General features: G+C 37.2%; 1 protein-coding gene across 1 annotated transcript; it reads left to right on the forward strand.

The window, feature by feature from the left end:
- The first annotated feature begins 4740 nt into the window (after positions 1-4740).
- Positions 4741-9489, forward strand: LOC139945304 (uncharacterized). Its single transcript, XM_071942651.1, has one exon. It carries the CDS (start codon positions 4775-4777, stop codon positions 6074-6076), a length of 1302 nt encoding a protein of 433 aa, XP_071798752.1. The 5' UTR covers positions 4741-4774; the 3' UTR covers positions 6077-9489.
- Positions 9490-18726: the final 9237 nt, after the last annotated feature.

Genomic DNA, 18726 nt, shown 5'->3' on the forward strand with positions numbered 1-18726 from the left:
CGCACTTGTTTTTGTAACGCTTCCTTGTATATTATTCTTCCTGATGGGGTCATCGCTCCGGATGTTCGGCGATATATATAAAAAATAATGTATCTATGGTTTTTTTTTAAAAGAGGCCAGTTGGTCTTGGTTCAAACGCAATGCCGCCTCTGCGATTCACGAGATTCTTGCATGGTGTAATTCTTCAACAGAGGGCGCTCTCAGTACTTCAATTTCAAGCGAACATCACGTAGAGAATCATAGGCCGGTGTCATATGCAATTGTGTCCGCCATGCAAGACTGTCCGCTCCGGAAACTTTTGTATATGCAATCGTGTCCTGGGCTATGCAAAAATCGTCCGGCGGACATGTAAGCGAGCGTGCATGCACTGAACCTGATGCAGCATGAATATTCACGTATTTTATGATTGCATCGAATACCCAACGGCCGAACATTTCCCACATGACACGCACTTTAATAGCTTATATATAAAAAAAATTGCGAAGTGTTCCGTCGACCAAGGGCGTTTAATTTACTGCAAGGACGGTTTTGCACGGGGCGGACACAACTGCATATGCAAATGTGTCCGGGTGGACACAATTGCATTATGCAGCAGCGTCCGGGCGGACACGATTGCATATGCAAAACCGTCCGGCGAACATTATGCATATGCAATAATGTCCTCCGGATAGTATTGTATAGAGGACATAATTGCATGCGACACCGGCCTATCAAGTAAGACTTGCAAATCTAAATCGTAATCCGTTCGAGATTAAATTTGTGTAAGGCAACTACAAAATGTTTACCCAAGCGTCTTGGATTCGAAACTATGTGTCAGGCTGCCTTTATTGTCACGTGCATCCTTCATTTCCTGACTAGAAATCCACATTTCTTACAAATCGAGATTTTCTAAAGCTCTTCGGCGCTAAAGGCCTCCAGATGTCAATTACCTCATTTCCTCGCCTTAGAAAAACCTCGGCTTTTTGACGATCATCGAGGCTATTTATATAGTTCCACCTTTAGTGGTTGAGCTCGAGCGATCACTCCCGCAGATCGAATAACAGATGACGGGTTCATCTCGTATTGGGCTCGAGGTTATCCATTCGTCTGATCTGACCATCTTAAAGAATGACGCCACAATGACGTACGGATGATTGGAGGACGTCTTTATATGCTCGATCGATGATGTGTGCCAATTTGAGAGCGGTTAGTAAACCAAAGGACTGTTCAGAGATGTTTGCTAAAACTGTTAGAGAATGGTGTGAGGGATTGAATCTTCAATGAAATAAAGACCCATTCTGTGGTTAAATTGGCCTCCTGCAACTATAAAATTTGCGTGCTATAGTATAGTACTTCGATACCATAGTACATTATAATAATTGTCTCTAGCTTTTTACACAAAACTAGGGAAAGTACTGAGTATACAGTGCTAACACACATCGGTGAAAGGGTAAGGACTTAATAAATATTATGCTTTATCCCCGAAGTAAATTTAATATTCTATTAAATATAATTTTGATTGTCTAAAAAAAAAACACCAGTTTGATTTGGGTTCATTTTTGTCTTTGGTGGTATCATTGGTTTCATTATGATAAAAACACCTTATACTTAATCATTTTATTCATTTGGAGAAAACAATGACAACTGCTGGGGATGAGAGTTGTGAGCAGAAGGCCGGGGCTTGATTATAACGATGGCTCTCAGTCTCAGGCAGTGGTGATTAATTATAATTAATAGAATTATTAAATTGCCTAAACTTAGTCTAGATATAGCTCAACGAGGAAACCTGAAAACATGGGCGCTTGCTGCATGTGTGGACCAGAAACACATGGGTTAAAGGCACAAACACTGGATACCCTTAGAATGATTAAAGGAACACGTTGCCTTGGATCGGACGAGTTGGTCTATAAAAAGCGTTTGAATCCGTTTGTTATGAAATGTATACGGTTAGAAAGATGTTTTAAAAGTAGAATATAATGATCCACACAAGTATCACTCAAAATTGCACGGTTTTCGTTTTACGTCGCGAACTATCACGGTCGGCCATTTATGGGAGTCAAAATTTTGACTCTCATAAATGGCCGACCGTGTTATTGGACGAGGTAAAAGGAAAACCACGCAATTTCGAGGCATATTTTTGTAGATCATTGTATTCTACTTTTAAATCATCTTTCTAACCATATGCATTTTATAACAAACGGTCACAAAACGCTTTTCAAAGACCAACTCGACCGATCCAAGGCAACGTGTTCCTTTAAAGAACTGTGCAGGATAAAAAATATACGTGTGAGATATAGGCCTTATAATAATATACATATTATTTAAATGAACCAAGCAAGGAAAACAGGGCACATTCCTTATGATTATTATATTAAACGTGACACTGACCTCTCCCATTGAAAATGGGTCTCGACACTAAGTAAATAAATGTTGCACCCCCATCACCCCGCCCCCTCCAGTTCCAGGCCACAGTGTCTTCTCCGTTATTTATAGAGCAAATCCAATACTACGCATCTTAATTAAGAATGATCGAGGGTCGGGCAGGGCAGGGAAGGTCAATCTAATTTTCCACGGCGTTTAAAGGGGAGATTTACCTTTGGTAATTACTTAAAAAAAAGTCAAGTTTTTTGAGATAAAAAATGCCCGAAAAATCGGCAAAATTTCCACGATCCCTTAGCCTATTATGAACACAATCTGAGAAGCATTACTGACAGAAACTTTTTGATGGGTCATAAAAATAAGGATCTTTTTACATAACCACATTACTCCGAGTGAAACGTTATCATGCCTCTATAAAAGCAGTTATGGACATCTAACTAACAGACCTCCATTAAATTTAAGAGTGATCGCAAAGAGTACCCTTCCCTTTAATTAAAGGAAACGGCCACATTTTTTGTGTGTAATAATTAATTGTTGTCAAAGACCAGTATTCTCACTTGTATTCCAACATTATTATGCGAACAAATTTGTGAAAACTTGGACTCAATTTTGTAATCGAAGTTGCAAGAGAACAATGGAGAAAAAAAAGACCGTTGTTGCAAATTGGGTGAAACCAACGGTCCCCATCAACTCATTAGAGATAGTCATTACATGGTGTTACCGCAAACCTTTCCATATCGTATTTCCACCATGCAAAGTTTCAAATCCTATACATGCTTTCAGATGCTTAAAAAGTCTCCAGGCCTGAAAAGTCTTTTATCAGATTCAATGAGAACGTATTTACGCTAACAGTTATTTTGAGTAATTACAAGATAGTGTCCAATACCTTTAAAGGGCATCTGAAGAGGTCAGATGTGAATGAGAAGGAGGTGAGAATCGATCCCGTATACAGTGATGCCGTGACGGGGGATGGTTGAGATGGTTATCCTAACTGATTCACTATTAGACTTGTGGACAAGTCGTTAACAAATTTGTCTTAGTGGTGGAACGACTCTCTCACAACTATCTCGCGAGAATGGGGCTTCGCTGTGCGAGACTATTGTACTAGCACTAGGTCTCATTAAATGGTATCGTAGGGCCAAATCGTGAGAGCAGTATAGAAGGCCTAGTCTAGAAACAGTCTGAGTAGCCAAGATGGCCGTTTCGCTATACCGCAACAAAAACGACTTGAACACAAGTCTACGTCACGATTGACCAAGGCCTCCATTTGATTAACGTGTGGTCACTATCCAAGTGGACGCTTTTTATTTTCCCAGCCCCTCCCCAACCCTCGATTTCCAGTTTTCGTTTTTTTTCAGAAGCATTATTGGATGTGCTCTAAAAACGAAGATGAAGACTCTGACCCGGAACATCGATATACAGGCGGGGGTTGGGGGGTTGGGGGGGGGGTGGTGGTCATGCTTAAATATCTCTATGTCGGTAACAATTTTCTGAGACCTTGAAGATGCCACTCAACCCTTCTACGTTCTTGTTGTTACTACTGTGTATTATTAGTATTATTGGATGGATACATCCCGCACAATCCATATTTATAATTATTTGATCAATCGAAGCATAAGCCACAAGGGAATTAAACTGACTGGTTATTATTTTGCTTAAATTACTTTTAAGTATTTTATTTCATTATAATCGTGAAAATTTTTCGCATCGAGCATTATGCTATGATGCTTTGGCTGGGCCCAATTTCATAAACCTGCTTGAGCAAAAAACACTGTTTATAAGCAAGATTAGATTAGATTTTATGTGCTACAGCTCTATAAAATTAGGTCCTGTTTATTGGACAGAATTAATAACCCGAAATTAATAACCATAATGGAATAATTCTTCCATTTTCAAATAATGTTATGTGTTAAATAAACACCCTGGCCCCACCCTCTTTTTGAAATAAACAAGCCATCCACTCGCGAACATCATCGCATGCATTTTAACAGTGCTCAGTTTCCTGAACTTGATGTCAGCAAACTGTTCCCGATCCTAATTATGATTTATATTAAACCTTTCATTAAAATAAAAAGGTCTGAATAATGAAGTGGTCAAGGCTAAACTACAACCCACTCAAGCGTTTACGCCCCGCCCCTTTAGGTCAGTGAAGCAGAACGGCTGAACTCTCTCATTATCGCCAATTTTGACCTCCAAAATATAGTCTGGATTCAAGGTATATATCCCACGCTTAAGTCATGGACGGGTACCAGACAGCCTCCGCGCCTATTTATGTATACAAAGCATCCGTCGGGCACCAGTGTGTGATTTTCTTACGCGATTGGGTTGTGTGTAACCAACTAAATTGAGGAAGGTCAGCTCTTCGTGACGTAAGCACTGCCAGTAAACATCGATCGTTTTTTAGTAGTGTGTGTGAATGCATGTCAGCAGTGTAGTATTTTTTGTGCAGAGTGTAGTTTTTCATTTTCTCCTGGATGAAGTGGCAGAGTTCTCGCGCCGAAAGGGGGTCCTACGGCCACATTTTGGAGTTGATTTTCAGCTATCCAGTAGCAAAATGAACGCTACAACATTGTACGTGTCTACGTGCCGGTATATTCTCCAGGCTGAACATAACGACCCAAACACTTGGGGTGATTTGTACCGTCGACTGCCCTACCTACGCCAGTCACTTTCCTGCTGTGTGTGCGCTGGGCTTTTGAGCGACCCTATGGGACCAGGTAACTCAACTTGCCAACACTTTGTCTGTCGCAACTGCCTAGGCGGCAAAATGCTCCTAAAACCTTCATGTAGCTGGTGTAAAGATTATAGTCTCTTCACTGAGGTGAAACAGTTGCAAATCCTGCTTTCGTGTTACAAGAAATTATGCGAGTACATCGCGGATACGCCGATAGCACGGAACCTGGTCGGTGCAAATGGAGGGACGAACAGTCACAGCTCCGGACTATCGATTTTGCAGGAGGGAATGGCCATAAATGATAGCCATTATGAACGCAGTAGGTCTCAGGATATCTCAGGGTTTAACATTGTGGAGTATCTGGCCAAAGCCAGTATGAATTCGACCCCAGCAGCGAGTAATAACGCCATGCAGAACGGTCATCTTGAAGGGGGCAGTGTGGTCATCACCAACCCGGAAGTTACGGGGGAGGTGCGCCGTGTTGTGAACCACACCGCTAGAACGGATGCTGTGAACGGTACCGAAGCTGAGCCTTATACAGTGGAAGGTGGTGGCTTGGATGAATATTCAGTGACCATAACTCCAAACTCGGATAATAAATCCTCCCCAAAGATCAAGATTAAACGGAAGAAAAGACTTGAGTTGGGTCACCATTCACAGAGTAAACCTATCCATCCTGGGTTGAATATTGCTAAAGTCAAACGAAAATACCAGAGGAGGTCGAAAACCCGCCTGCTAGCATCCTCCACAAGTTCATCTCGATTGCCGACCTCAAATGGGGTTTTAGACCTTAATGCCTTGTCCAACACACCCAAGAAACTCATCATCTCGGGTCATCGAGCGAAGCTTTTAAAGGCGGGGCGCAAGCTTGAAATCAAGGAGGGGTGTAGATGTGGCACAGGGGGGAAGTTCCCTGGACTCAACACATGTCAGGGGCATAGATGTCCTTGCTTCGTGTCCGAAATTGCTTGTTTGAAATGTCGCTGTAAAGGATGCAAGAACCCGTTAAAGGCGTCACCAAGTGAGCAGTCTTCGGATTATTAACAACAATTTGTTACAACAAACTTTCTTTTTTAAATTGTGGAAATCTTTGGTTGGTTGAAAATATCCTAATGGAAATATTGTTTTTAGAAAAAAAAATTAGTACACAAATATTGCCATCTGCCTAACTAGTGGAATGAAAACACTTTATTTTGATTCAAACATGGTGTTCTAAGAGGTCAATCGTTTTTCAAACAGCGTAAATGATTGATGCGCATGTTGAGTCAAATAAGGGGTTGCATAAAAAGTCAGTTTAAATTTAAACAGACTAAGATCTGAGTTTCAGCATCTTCTCCTGGTACAAGGGGGGGAATAATATTAAAACATCAAACTGCACACTTGAAGACCCTGTGTGTATTACATTGGAACTATTATTAGAAAGCATAGAGGTCAAAGTTCAATCTTGCACTGAACTTCTCTTGGCCAAAAAAAATTAGTTAATACTTCTCTTGCTAAGCAACCAAAAAGTTCAAAGAAAAAAGGGTCAGCCCTGGGCCCAATTTCATAAAGCCTGTAAGCACAGCAACTTGCTAAGCACAGGAAAGTTACCAACCAAAATTACATAAATTTGACATTGTTGCGGCTGGTGCCCTACTCATTTCTTTGCTCAGCAAAGAAATTTGATACTTGTTACAGTATATTCTGCTCGACAGCTTTGTGAAATTGGGCTCGAATGTTTTTGTTTAGTATTATCTTATTCTCTTCAAATTGTATTGCTACGGGTAACTAAATTTAGTTGTTTGTAAATTCTGGTGTACATTATTAATGAGACATATTTTTCATTTAACTGCTTTAAAGCAGAGGATGGTTGTAGGCGGTTTAATTGTACATGTTTGTTGTTCGGGTGTATTTGATGTTTTGGAACGGAGGCCCCTCCCCTACCCCCGAAACCCCATCCCTTTAATCCCTATATGGCCCATGTACTTGTATTAATCAGTTTGTAAAACTTTGTTAAAGTATATTTAAGTACAACAAAGGTTGTTTAATATTTTCACTGAAGTTTTCCCAAAAGTACCATAATGTCAAAAGTCCTGTAATTTTGGGACTGAGTTAAAGAGAAATACCAAGACTAAAACAATAACAAATTGTGTTCCAAACATCTTAAATATTTCTCAATTATCATGCTGGGGATTGTAACTAAAAATAAAATATTTTGATTAAAAAATTTCGACCAAACAAAGAGAAGTTTCACTTAAGTTTTTGAATTTTTCTCTCTTTTGAAGGTAATTTTTTTAATAGAAAGTGTTCACTCTTTAATAAGTGTTTATACAACGATGAAACTGACTGTTGTCTCGGTTTTTATGGTTCAGTCTTTTTCCTGTTAAATTGTTCTCGTTTTCCATTCAAAATAATGATCGGATGTAACCCCTGAACCTGTATTTTTAAGTATAACACTTCCCGAATCAAAGAAAACAACAATTGATTTTAAAGGGAAGGTACACGTTTGGTAATTCTCAAAACAAATGTTAACTTAAAAACTGACTTGGTAACGAGCATTGGAGAACTGTTGATGGTATAAAACATTGTGAGAAATGACTCCTCTGAAGTAGCATAGATTTTGAGAAAGGTAATTTCTCGCTAAAGTAATAAAAGACTTCTAGCCAGAAGTTTTTCTCTCATCATTTTCTCGCAACTTCGATGACCAATTGATCCCAAATTTTCACAGGCTTGTTATTTTGTGCTTATGTTGGGATACACCAAGTAAGAAGACTGGTCTTTGCCATTTACCAAACGTGTACCCTCCCTTTAAGCCGTTTCCGATCTAGTGGTAATGACTTTGTCTCGGTCATTATAGCAACGCCATTAGCAACAGCCGTATCAATGATTCGGAATGTTGTTATTAAAGGTGTTATACAGGATTGGTTAAGATGAAAACACGTTGTTGTTAAAATTTAAGTCTATGCTCACTGACTATAAAGCTCATACTGGAACCATTTTTTTCTGCGTAATATTTTGTCTAAAATGAAACCATATTCGAGAAAAGTGTATCTGAAAATCTTAAAAACACAGCTGATTTCGGTTGGTACAACTAGATCAATGACGGTTTGTTTAAATGGTGACAATTGTTTATGTTTTTCTCCTTTTACTCCCGACTCGCACATTAAGCCAAAGTTGTCGCATGTATCGCACAACAATTACACTGATATCACTACTCTGTCAGCTCTACCAATCCTGTTTTATACCTTTAAAATGGAAGATAATTGCAAGGGGAAATTGGGTAGGCCAGCTTTCTCCAGAAGACGATCAGAGCATACTGATCGAAACGTCGAGCTGAAACCAACGGTTTCTTTTCACCCCCAACTCATTTAGAGATAGTTATACATGGTGTTACCGCAAACCTTTGGCCTTTGGCCTTGGTTTGGCCTTGGTTTGGCCTTGCTCATTGGTTAGTCGATGCAGTACTGTGTGGTAATTAGCCCAGGGCCCAATTTCATAAAGCTGCCGAGGCAGAAAATATTGCTTAACAATTTTCTGCTAAGCAGAAACGAGCAGGATACCAGTCACAAATGGTACATGTGACAGTTTGGCTGGTAAACTCATTCTCGTAAGCAATATTTTGTTATGCTTAGCTGCTTGTGCTTAAGCAGCTCCATGAAATTGGGCTCAGAACACTGGGTGCGGTTAAGGGTGTTGATTTGATGAAATATTTTTGCTCGTTGTCCTTCACGTCAAATCAACGTTTGGTAATTCTTTCAGTTTGTGAGTGTTTTCCATTGATGTCTTTTATAGACATACATTTTTGAATAAATATCTTTGAAAAAGGAACCAGAACAAGAAAGCTCTGAAAAATATGCGTCCTCTTCGAAGATGGTTAACATAGTTTTAAGACAGCAATTTTTGTGATGGACAAAACTTGACCTTTAATTATTCATATCCTGATGAATAATATGCAAATAAGTGTTGCTTGAAACTGAAATATCTCAAACCAATTTCCTTATTTTGGTTATTTATCTACGAAATCACTTCCTTGTTTCTGAAAAGTTGGACAACAAGAGTTCATTGTTTTCACATCACCCAAAACTGCAAAGCATTTTCCAAAAAGTAATGGTTTGTTCAAAATGAATCCGTTCTGCAATTATAGCTATATTTGTTTCTTTAGCATAGAATGTAACAAAATAGTTTCTATTTGAAGATCAAATTCCTGTAATTTCTGTAAAAAGAAAAAAAAACCTTAATTGTACATTAGAGGGAAGTGGAGTATATAATATTTAAAATCATCATAACTAATAAAAATTTGAAAGCCGCAATTTTATATTGAGTTTTCCCTCCATGCGTATTTTATTGTGTGGTTACTATGCGTTATAAGTCATTAACAAGACAGCTGAAATTTAAAGGCACCGGGCAACTTTGATAACTATCGAAGACCAGTATTCCCACATGTGTGTATCCAAACATCCAAACATCACATTTGAGCTCAATTGGTCATCGAATTTGCAAGAGAATAATTTGCAAAAGAAAAACACCCTTGTCGCATTACTTTGTGTGCTTTCAGATGCATATTATTTGAGTAGAGAATTACCTCTACGTTACTTCAGCCGTTTCTAACAATGTTTTATACTATCAAAAGCTCTCCAGAGCCCGTTCCAAAGTACCTTTTTATGCTAACCATTTTTTTTGATGAATTACTAATGGTGTCCAGTGCCTTTAAGCTATTTCATAATTATTTTTACACATTTATTTTCCTCTATTTACTCTTTCTTTTTAACATTTTGAAACGTATCACCCAACCGATACTTAAAGATAGAAAAGCTTTTAGATGGAGTTTGTTTTTCCGAAGTTTGCTGTTTTTCCAGCTAAAAAGGAAATTAATTATTTTTTTTCACCTCTGTAATAATTCCCCATAGTATTTCATTGCGTCATTCGATATTGAAAATTAGTCCGTAACTCCTTTTGATGACCAACCGTTTCCATGGCAACGTTTGCGTTCATGCTTAAATGGTTATTATCTTGCATTTTGTGAGGCAATTTATTCTCCTTGTCTGGAGATATCGCTCAATAATTCAAGGTTTGTTTAAGGTGGGAGGGTGAGAAGAGCTGGCAAGCCGATGAAAAATAAGTCCTTAACGAATTCGGCCAGTGAGGTCACATTTCGCAGTAGCGGCTATTTTATTTTTATTTCTATGAATTTAAGATATCTGACCTTTATAAAAACGAGAAGCCCTACCCAGCAAATGTTATTGTTGCCGACAAATATTCGGGTTTTATTTGATTAAAAAAAACGCACAATAAACCTTTTCTCGTCTTACCTATAAATCTTCTATCGTGACAAGAAAGGCATCGTATGGTATTCTTCCTATTATTGTTCGGTCTGGTATCCGTTAGAGGTCTTGTTTTGGTTCTTGGGATTTTTTTTTTTTTTTTTTAAGTTTAATTTGCCTGAAAATTTTACCAAAGCCTACATATTGACGTGTATATGTAGGTCAGCATTAGTGCTCGATGAAAATTCTCGCATTTTTTTTTCACAAGGATGAAATATCACCCAAGAAAAGAGTAAAGCAGAACCAAATTAACAACAATTCTACTTTTTTACAAAAAGGGGTAAATTTTCTCATCAAATGAAGACTTGTTTATTGCTCTGAGCGAAGGAAAAGCAAAAGCCTGTCCTCTCCACAATATAATGTCCATTCACTTAAAATAATTTTCATTTGATAGTTCATCTTGCATGCTGCACAAGTGATAGATAGCTAAACTGCTTTTGTTCAATGCTTATAGATATTAAATATGATGTCATATGTTGCGCTTTAGCCTCCAGATTTTCAAATAATTTTAAAGCCACCATTTGCAGCCAAGGCTGATAAAACAAACATCATCCACACATCAAAAACGTTGCTAGTGAATAAATATTTAATATTCTCGAGGGAAAAACGTCATTCAGCTTTATTATTTATTAATTTTTGTGGAATGTCATTGCGTCAACACACAGCGGTGTAGTACACATTTGTAGTCGTTTTTAAAGTCGTTAATTTTCGCTATTTTAAACGTGAATAATCTGATTTTAAATCTATTGATTGAGTTGAGGTCACGTCAGCTGCTTGTATGGGAGACTACATCAGTGTAATGGCTCGGTCGATGGTGTATTTCCGGGTATATGGATATTGGTTTAAAAGCAGGGTTCACAATTATGAGGAAATGAAATAATTTTTAATTGCTAACTGGGTAAGGATAATCTGTCGGTGTTAATTGCTTCTCAAATTATGCATTTATTTTGACTTCGACTGTTAGTATGCTTGCTGTTCTAGCACACACCGAAATTATAATAAGCAATAAATAAAATCAAATAACTAAACGAAAGGACAATGAATGATTCTAGGACTAGTCTATATAATCTGTGTTTTTATTTTATTTTAGCAACTTCCAAACTATTAAAATTAAAAATGAATTCAAACCAAAGACCAGTATTCTCACTCGGTATACACATTTTGCATAAAAATAACAAACCTGTGAAAATTATGGCTTAAAGTTGCATGATGTAGAGAAAAGTGAAATATTTGAGTAAGAAATTATCTCTTTCTCACAATGTATTTCACTACCAACAGCTCTCCATAATTATTGCTTTCCAAGTAAGTTTGTATGCTAACAATATTATTATTTTGAGTAATTATCAATATTGTCCAGTTCCTTTAAATTGGCCCTTGATTCATAACAACGTAAGCTAACCAGTGACGAGTTGACCAGGTGGTGAAACCATTACATTGTAAACCCAAGTCGACCTCAGTCAGCATTCAACCATCACCCCGAGATTGCATTAGCACTCCCAGAAAATGAAAACTATGACAAATATTTTCAATTTCTCGTCCTCTCAGCGACTCGTGTCCGAAGGGAAAGCTTATGTCTAAATATTTAAAGCGCCGTGGACATCTTTGATCATTATTATCAAAGGCAAGTCTTTTTAATGTACCCCAACAAATAAAATAACAAATCTGTAAAAACTTTAGGACTCAATTGGGAATCAAAATTGTAAGAAAATAAATGAAGAATAAAACACCCTTGTTGCGTAGAATTGTGTGCTTTCAGATGCCTTTCTGGGATTCAAATTGGTTGGTGAATAAATTTACCTCTTTCTCCAAAAGTACATTACTTCAAAATGTAGCCTAATATTGTGAAAGACACTCACTTGGTGTATCCAAACATATGTATTTAAACATAACAAATCTGTTAATTTTGACTCAATTGGTCATCGAAGTTGCAAGAGAATAATTAAAGGAAAAGCACCATTGTGCACATTTGTGTGCTTTCGACCTGAAGCCTCCTAATATTTGAGTAAGAAATTACCTTTAAAGTATGACTTCAGAGGGAGCCGTTTCTCATAATATTGTATCAATAGCTCTCCATTGCTCGTTACCAAGTAAGTTTTTCTGCTAATAACCATTCTGGGTAATTACCAATAGTGTCCAGTACCTTTAAGGCATTTATTTAGTATTAGGTGCAAAGATTAATCTAAAGGTGTAAATCATTTACCAATGAAGGTTTTTTTTATAGAATGAGTGACAATGATTAGCCCGATATATTTATTTAGATCAAGACCCAACTTCATAAAGCTGCTTAGGCAGAAAATATTGCTTAATATTCTTCTGCTTAGCAGATGAGCAGGATACCAATTACAAAATTTACATGTGACAAAGTAGTTTTGCTGGTATTCAGGTAAGCACACCTTTGTTGTGCTTAGCTAATTAATTTTGTGTTTAAGCAGCTCTATGAAATTGACCCATATGTTTTAATTTATATGTGAGTGTTTTGTTTAGCGACTTGATAGAGACGACACTTATTATATAAGGGGGGGGGGGTGTAGAAACTACTTCTCTTATTACTTTTGTTGCTCTTTAGAGAAAGCAAGGAACCGTCAAAAATGAAATAGTTCGTTTCCTGCTATTTTCTATGTAACTTGTGACGTCAAAATGAATAAGATAGCAACCCACAGAGCCATGGACTCCCTGCAGTCACGATTTTTCATACAGCTTAATACACTGTCTCATGTGTGTAACATGGTAACCTTCGTTTACAAAAAGAGGGACGTTGTACATACATTCTAGGGACTTTCTGACAGGCAAGAAACTACACTATAGACAGATAGATAGATACTATATAGATAGATAGATAGACAGATAGATAGATAAAAGATATAATATAAAAGGTTTATTGACAATAGCCATCACAGCATAAAAACTAAATTGCAACTATGATACAATATTTTAAAAAGGTTAAAAGGAAATCATGAAGAGAAAAACAATATGGAACATTTTACATTTGGGAGTATATTGATCTGAATTGCAGTAGCCTTATCCTAGTTATAGTATTTCGGGAGTATCTGAAAATTAAGCTGTCTTCAATGAAGCCCCATCTATAAGCACCCCGTCAAATTATCAGTTCAGAATTCACTCTGATCGTGACTGAATAATTATGCATAGTCCGATATCAACGATCAATGAATAGAAGATGAGCTCGTTCGGATACAATTAATTCAGAAGTATCTGAGCACCGCCACCGTCCTAGCTGAAACCCTCCTCATCGCAAACCTATAAAACATGAGACCACGATCAAATGGTCAGATTTATCGTCCTTTCAACCGGGTAATAAATCGCTGGCAATTTAATTTGCCTGATCTTTGGAACTGTGCAAGAGAGATAGAGAGAGAGGGAGAGAGAGTCTGTTGAGGATTTCAATCTCTGGCCATTCTATTAGCAAAATAAAACTCGGATGGTCTCGGCGCGATCGCATTCACGCATATTCTCCAACCATATTGGATGACTAATGGCATGGCCTGAAGCATTGAAAGCAGATTTGACCGCCAGCCTAAATAAAAAACGGCTTGAAAATTCGTGATCTGAACGTTTAAAATTCTATCCATTTAAAACCCCTCCGCGTCACCGGACGCACACGCTTACACAATCGTACTGTTTCGAAAAGTACATTTTATAATATTTTGTACATTTTTGGCGGGTGAACGTAATCCCTCAAAATGGTCTGAATTGTCTGATTCAATTTATTTTCGATTCAATAAAACAAATTCAAACTTGCCAAGCCATCACTTGCAGGCATCTGTGATGAAATACATGATTGATTTTGCACAAAAAGCCCTGCTATTAACCCGTGAAATTTCCCTGCCTCCGTAAGTGCTGATTATAAAGAGCTATGAATGGGTACTGGCGGATACTATTGACAGGGGCCAGTTTCATAAAGCTGTTAAAGCAGAAAATACTGCCCAGCAATTTTCTCTTATAAGCAAGATTTTAGTGGGGCACCAGACACAACAATGCAAACTGAATGTAATTTTGGCTGGTAATCTATTTCTGTTATTAAAGCAAGACCTTTAGCAAGCTTTTGTGCTCCCATAGGCTTTTTGAAATTTGGCCATAAAAAGGGCAAGCTCGATTTCTGATCAGCAATGATGTATAGCGCGGTACAAGGCAAACGAAAAATCCCTCATTATCACTGACGTACTACTTACGTCATAGCTCTATTCAGAATATCATTCTAACTTGAAACATTCATATTATATGACTTCCTCTTTAATTTTTGTGTTCATCAATTCTGGGAACCCTCATTCGTTCATCGCAGCCTAGGCCTACGATAATTGCCCAAACTGAAAGAAGAAAATTATTTATAAAGAGATAGGATGACCTACTTTGGTTGAGAGTTATCTATGATGCAAATCATTTCAGTCGGTGCACGCTCTAAGCTAAATAATCATATTAAAGCAAGGGTATGCTTTTGGTAATTGTCAAAGACCAGTATCCTCATTATATGTATCCCAACATAGGCCTATGCATAAAATAACAAACCTGTGAAAAATTTTGCTCAATTGGTCGTCGAAGTTGCAAGAAAATAGTGAAAGATAAAAACACAATTGTTGCATAGAATATTGCTTTCAGATGCTTAAACAAGGATTCATGCCTGCATGAAGCTTTTTTCAGATTCAATTTTTGGGGTGAACAGGTACCTCTTTCTCTATGACTACATTACCTCAAAGGGAGTCGTTTCTAACAATGTTTTATTTAATATTACCAGCTCTCCAGTGCTCTTTACCAATTACAGGGATGAGATTGTTCATGACTTTTGGCTGAATTCTGACTTTTTATGTCAGCCTGGTGGAGAAAATCAGACAATATTTTTTTCCACAAATAAAGAAATCCTGCTCATTGGTCTACTTCTCTAGTGCTTTGAATACTGTTTCCAAAAGCTCCTTGAAATCTATAACCCCAGAGGTTACTAAAAAGATAGAAATGGCATCATTTCAACATACCTTTGAATTTGTAACCAAGTTTCAGACTTTTTCGTTAGTAAAGACTCTCATCCCAGCAAGTAGGTTTTATGGTCATTAATGTTTGGCGTAATTACCAAAAGTGTCACTCCCTTTAAAGGTACTGGACACTAGTTGGTAATTAGCCTATATTCAAAATATATACACTCTTAAACACTTACTTGGTAACGACCAATGGAGAGCTGTTAAGTGACCTAGTGTTTGAGAAAGAGGTAATTTCTCACTCAAATAATTATTTGATTTTTTTTTTTTTTTTTTTTTTTTTTTTTTTAACTTTGAGGACCAATTATTGAGTCCAAATTTTCACAGATTTGTTATTTTGTGCATATGTTGGGATACCAAATGAGAATATTAGTCTGAAACTTGTCCAGTGCCTTTAATTTATAATTCAGCAATCTATTATGCATCCTTCGATGGGTAAATGACATTCTTAGTATAAATATGGCGAACAATGCGCAGCAAAAGAGAAATCTATTATGGGATTATTAGATTACCGCAGGTGTTCAAATAATGGACCGTTATGGCGCAGAATGCACAGTGAAATACGATTAACACTTTGTAGAATTAATAGACAGTTATGGTGTTATTGTAACACCTTGGTTTGGAAGGTGTTTTTTCACGTTATTAGTTGATAGTTTGCTCTTAATTATAAGAAACAAAATTGGTAGGGTGTGTGACAAAGACTACTGGTAGTTTTTACACAGGACTAGTTATCAATAATTACTTGTGATGATTATATTAATAAAACAAGATCGTCATTTCAAATTTTGTGATTGTTCGACTCTCATTAGGCTTCCTTGATAAACCTGACATTTATCATGATGACGTCATCTTATTCCTGCGTTGGCAGTTGTTTTTACTTAAGAACTACGCTTTTCTAAAAGAGAGGGTATGCCTTACTACAAACATTTAATGAATATACAAAAATACTTAGATATTATAAAAATAATTTTAGAAATTGCACACTTTGAGGAAATGTATATAGCTTGAAGAAAGAGGTATTTTTTCACCAAAACATTCAATTCTGAGAAAAGCTTCAGGCATAAAGCCTTTCTCTGGCATCTGAAAGCACACAGTTTTAATTGCAATAATGGTGTTTTACTGGTTTGTAATTTCATGCTCTCGTTGGAATAAGTGCAAATACTTGTCTAGTGGCAACTACCAAAAGTATCATGTCTTTAAAAACAAGACAATACGAATAACTGAAAACTTCTTAAAAGAAGATGTGATACCTCCCCTTTAAGTCAATTCAATGGTTGCGTTCGTTCCAATGATAACCATGCATGGTTCAGAATACCTTTCTGTTTCACTCATCTCTAAAATTACCCCCATCTCACCCCATTCACCCCCCCCCCCCCACAAATCTCTCTCCATTCTCAGGAAACGATATTTCGTGCGATGGATAATGTCCATGGATTAATTCAGCTAATCAATTTACCCCTGGTATGGGGATATGCAAATAAGACGTAATAGGCTTTCCGCGTATTGGACCGAGGTATCCCCCTGGGGGGACGAGGGAGGATAATAGTGAAGATGAAGCATGGGAAGAAGGATGATGGAGATGAGATGGGATTTAATTCGAAATGACAATACGCTAGGCTGAGACCAACGACGCGTAGCGTAATAAGCAGACCTTTAAGGGTAATATTAATTAACAATTTATATATAGCCATATAGGTTAATAATTTACATCAGCATTAATAAATTACCATAATATGTTTAAAATATGATTCGGAAGCAAAATATGTTAAATTTATAATAGATAGGTCCTCGTGTAAGAGCAATATTAATTAACAATTAATAGCCATATGGGTTAATATATCAATATTCATAAATTATCATAAATGTATTAAATATGAAAACCAATTTTAAATTAACAATAGATAAGTCTTCAGCCGTCGATTTCACAAATCTCTTCCTAACTTAAGACTAATCTTAGGACTTAAGACGAGTCCCAACCCTGCACTGTAGCATGCAGACCTTACGATTAATCCTAACTTAGGACAAGTTACTCGTCCTAAATCGAGATATCGAGTCCTAACTCTTTGTGAAATCGACCCCAGGTTAATGAATAATTTATAGCAAAATGGGTTAATATATCATTATTAATAAATTATCATAAATGCGATACACATATTATTGACGATGTGCATTTACGTACACCACACTTGTATCCAATGTTCAAACAATAGCCCCTTTCACACTAGATCACTTTAGCAAGGGTCCCTTACCAACGGGTAGCCTGGGCCCAATTTCATAGAGCTGCTTAAGCACAAAATTTTGCTTAAGCAAAAAAATCCTTGCTTAGTAAAATCAGATTACCGGCCAAGACTCCACTCAATTGTTATGCCAAGTAAACAAAAACTAAATACCAGTCACAAGCAATATATTTGGCATGAAATTTGGGCCAGTAACATGTGTAAAATAAGCGAGCTATTTTCTTGCTTAAGCAAATTTTTTGCTTAAGCAGCTCTATGAAATTGGCCCCTGGATGTAAATTTGTACCAAATGTACCAAACAATTTTTTCTACTGTCCAAGTTCTCTTGCAAAATTTTGTCACACATTGATACATTTTACAACCATGCTAAAATTAAGCAAGGGACCCCAGTTAAATTTCTGTCGTGTGAACCATGGGTGGTTCACCGCGTATTGTAGAAAGATCAGTTGAGTCGGTGATGAGGCCTTCTGACTGACACGCCAAACGATGGCCTATCGAACTGGAGATAAAAGGGTGACTCGCTGGCAATTAAGGTTCGTTTAAAGATGCGATTCTCCCGATAATATCGATCAGAAATTAAGCTTTAATTTTCAAATTTACCAGTCACAGGGTACCAGTCACAGGTTGTACATGTGTCATGGTATTTTGGCTGTGCATGGTTCCTTATTCTCGGTATTAAATTAAGCGAAATGTTGTTGTAGCTTTCTTTTGTGTGCAGCTCTATAAAATTTGAAATTCTAGGACACGATGCTTTATAAACAACATTATTATTCTTACCAGAGTATAAGGCTACTAGCCAAACATGTTACACATTCTACCATTTGTGACTGTAGCATCTTGCTCATTCTGCACAGCAGAAAATTAGCAATATTTTATGCTTAGTGAAATTCGGCCCATGCACGTAAATATTGTCAGCAGTTAGCATATTGTACTCTTAGCACTGAATCGTGCTTAGCAGATATTAAGGCATCCTTTAAAAGCCGTGTCAGTATAATTATTATGATGTCGCTTTTTTCTTCGGATTCTGCTCTGCAGATCGATTCAGTGGCCGGCATTTCCTGCTCAAACCACCCCTTTAGAAGTAAGGTCGAGGTCAGAGTAAAAACCGACTTCGCATAAAAAAAAAGAAAATAAAAAAAAAAACAATCACCACGCCGAAGCCAGTCGGTTCCATT

Source organism: Asterias amurensis, chromosome 12 (genome assembly GCF_032118995.1).
Source record: "Asterias amurensis chromosome 12, ASM3211899v1".
Lineage (NCBI taxonomy): Eukaryota > Metazoa > Echinodermata > Asteroidea > Forcipulatida > Asteriidae > Asterias > Asterias amurensis.

Coding starts and splice junctions, on each gene's coding strand:
- LOC139945304 (XM_071942651.1), top strand. CDS start 4,775: ATGCATGTCAGCAGTGTAGTATTTTTTGTGCAGAGTGTAGTTTTTCAT.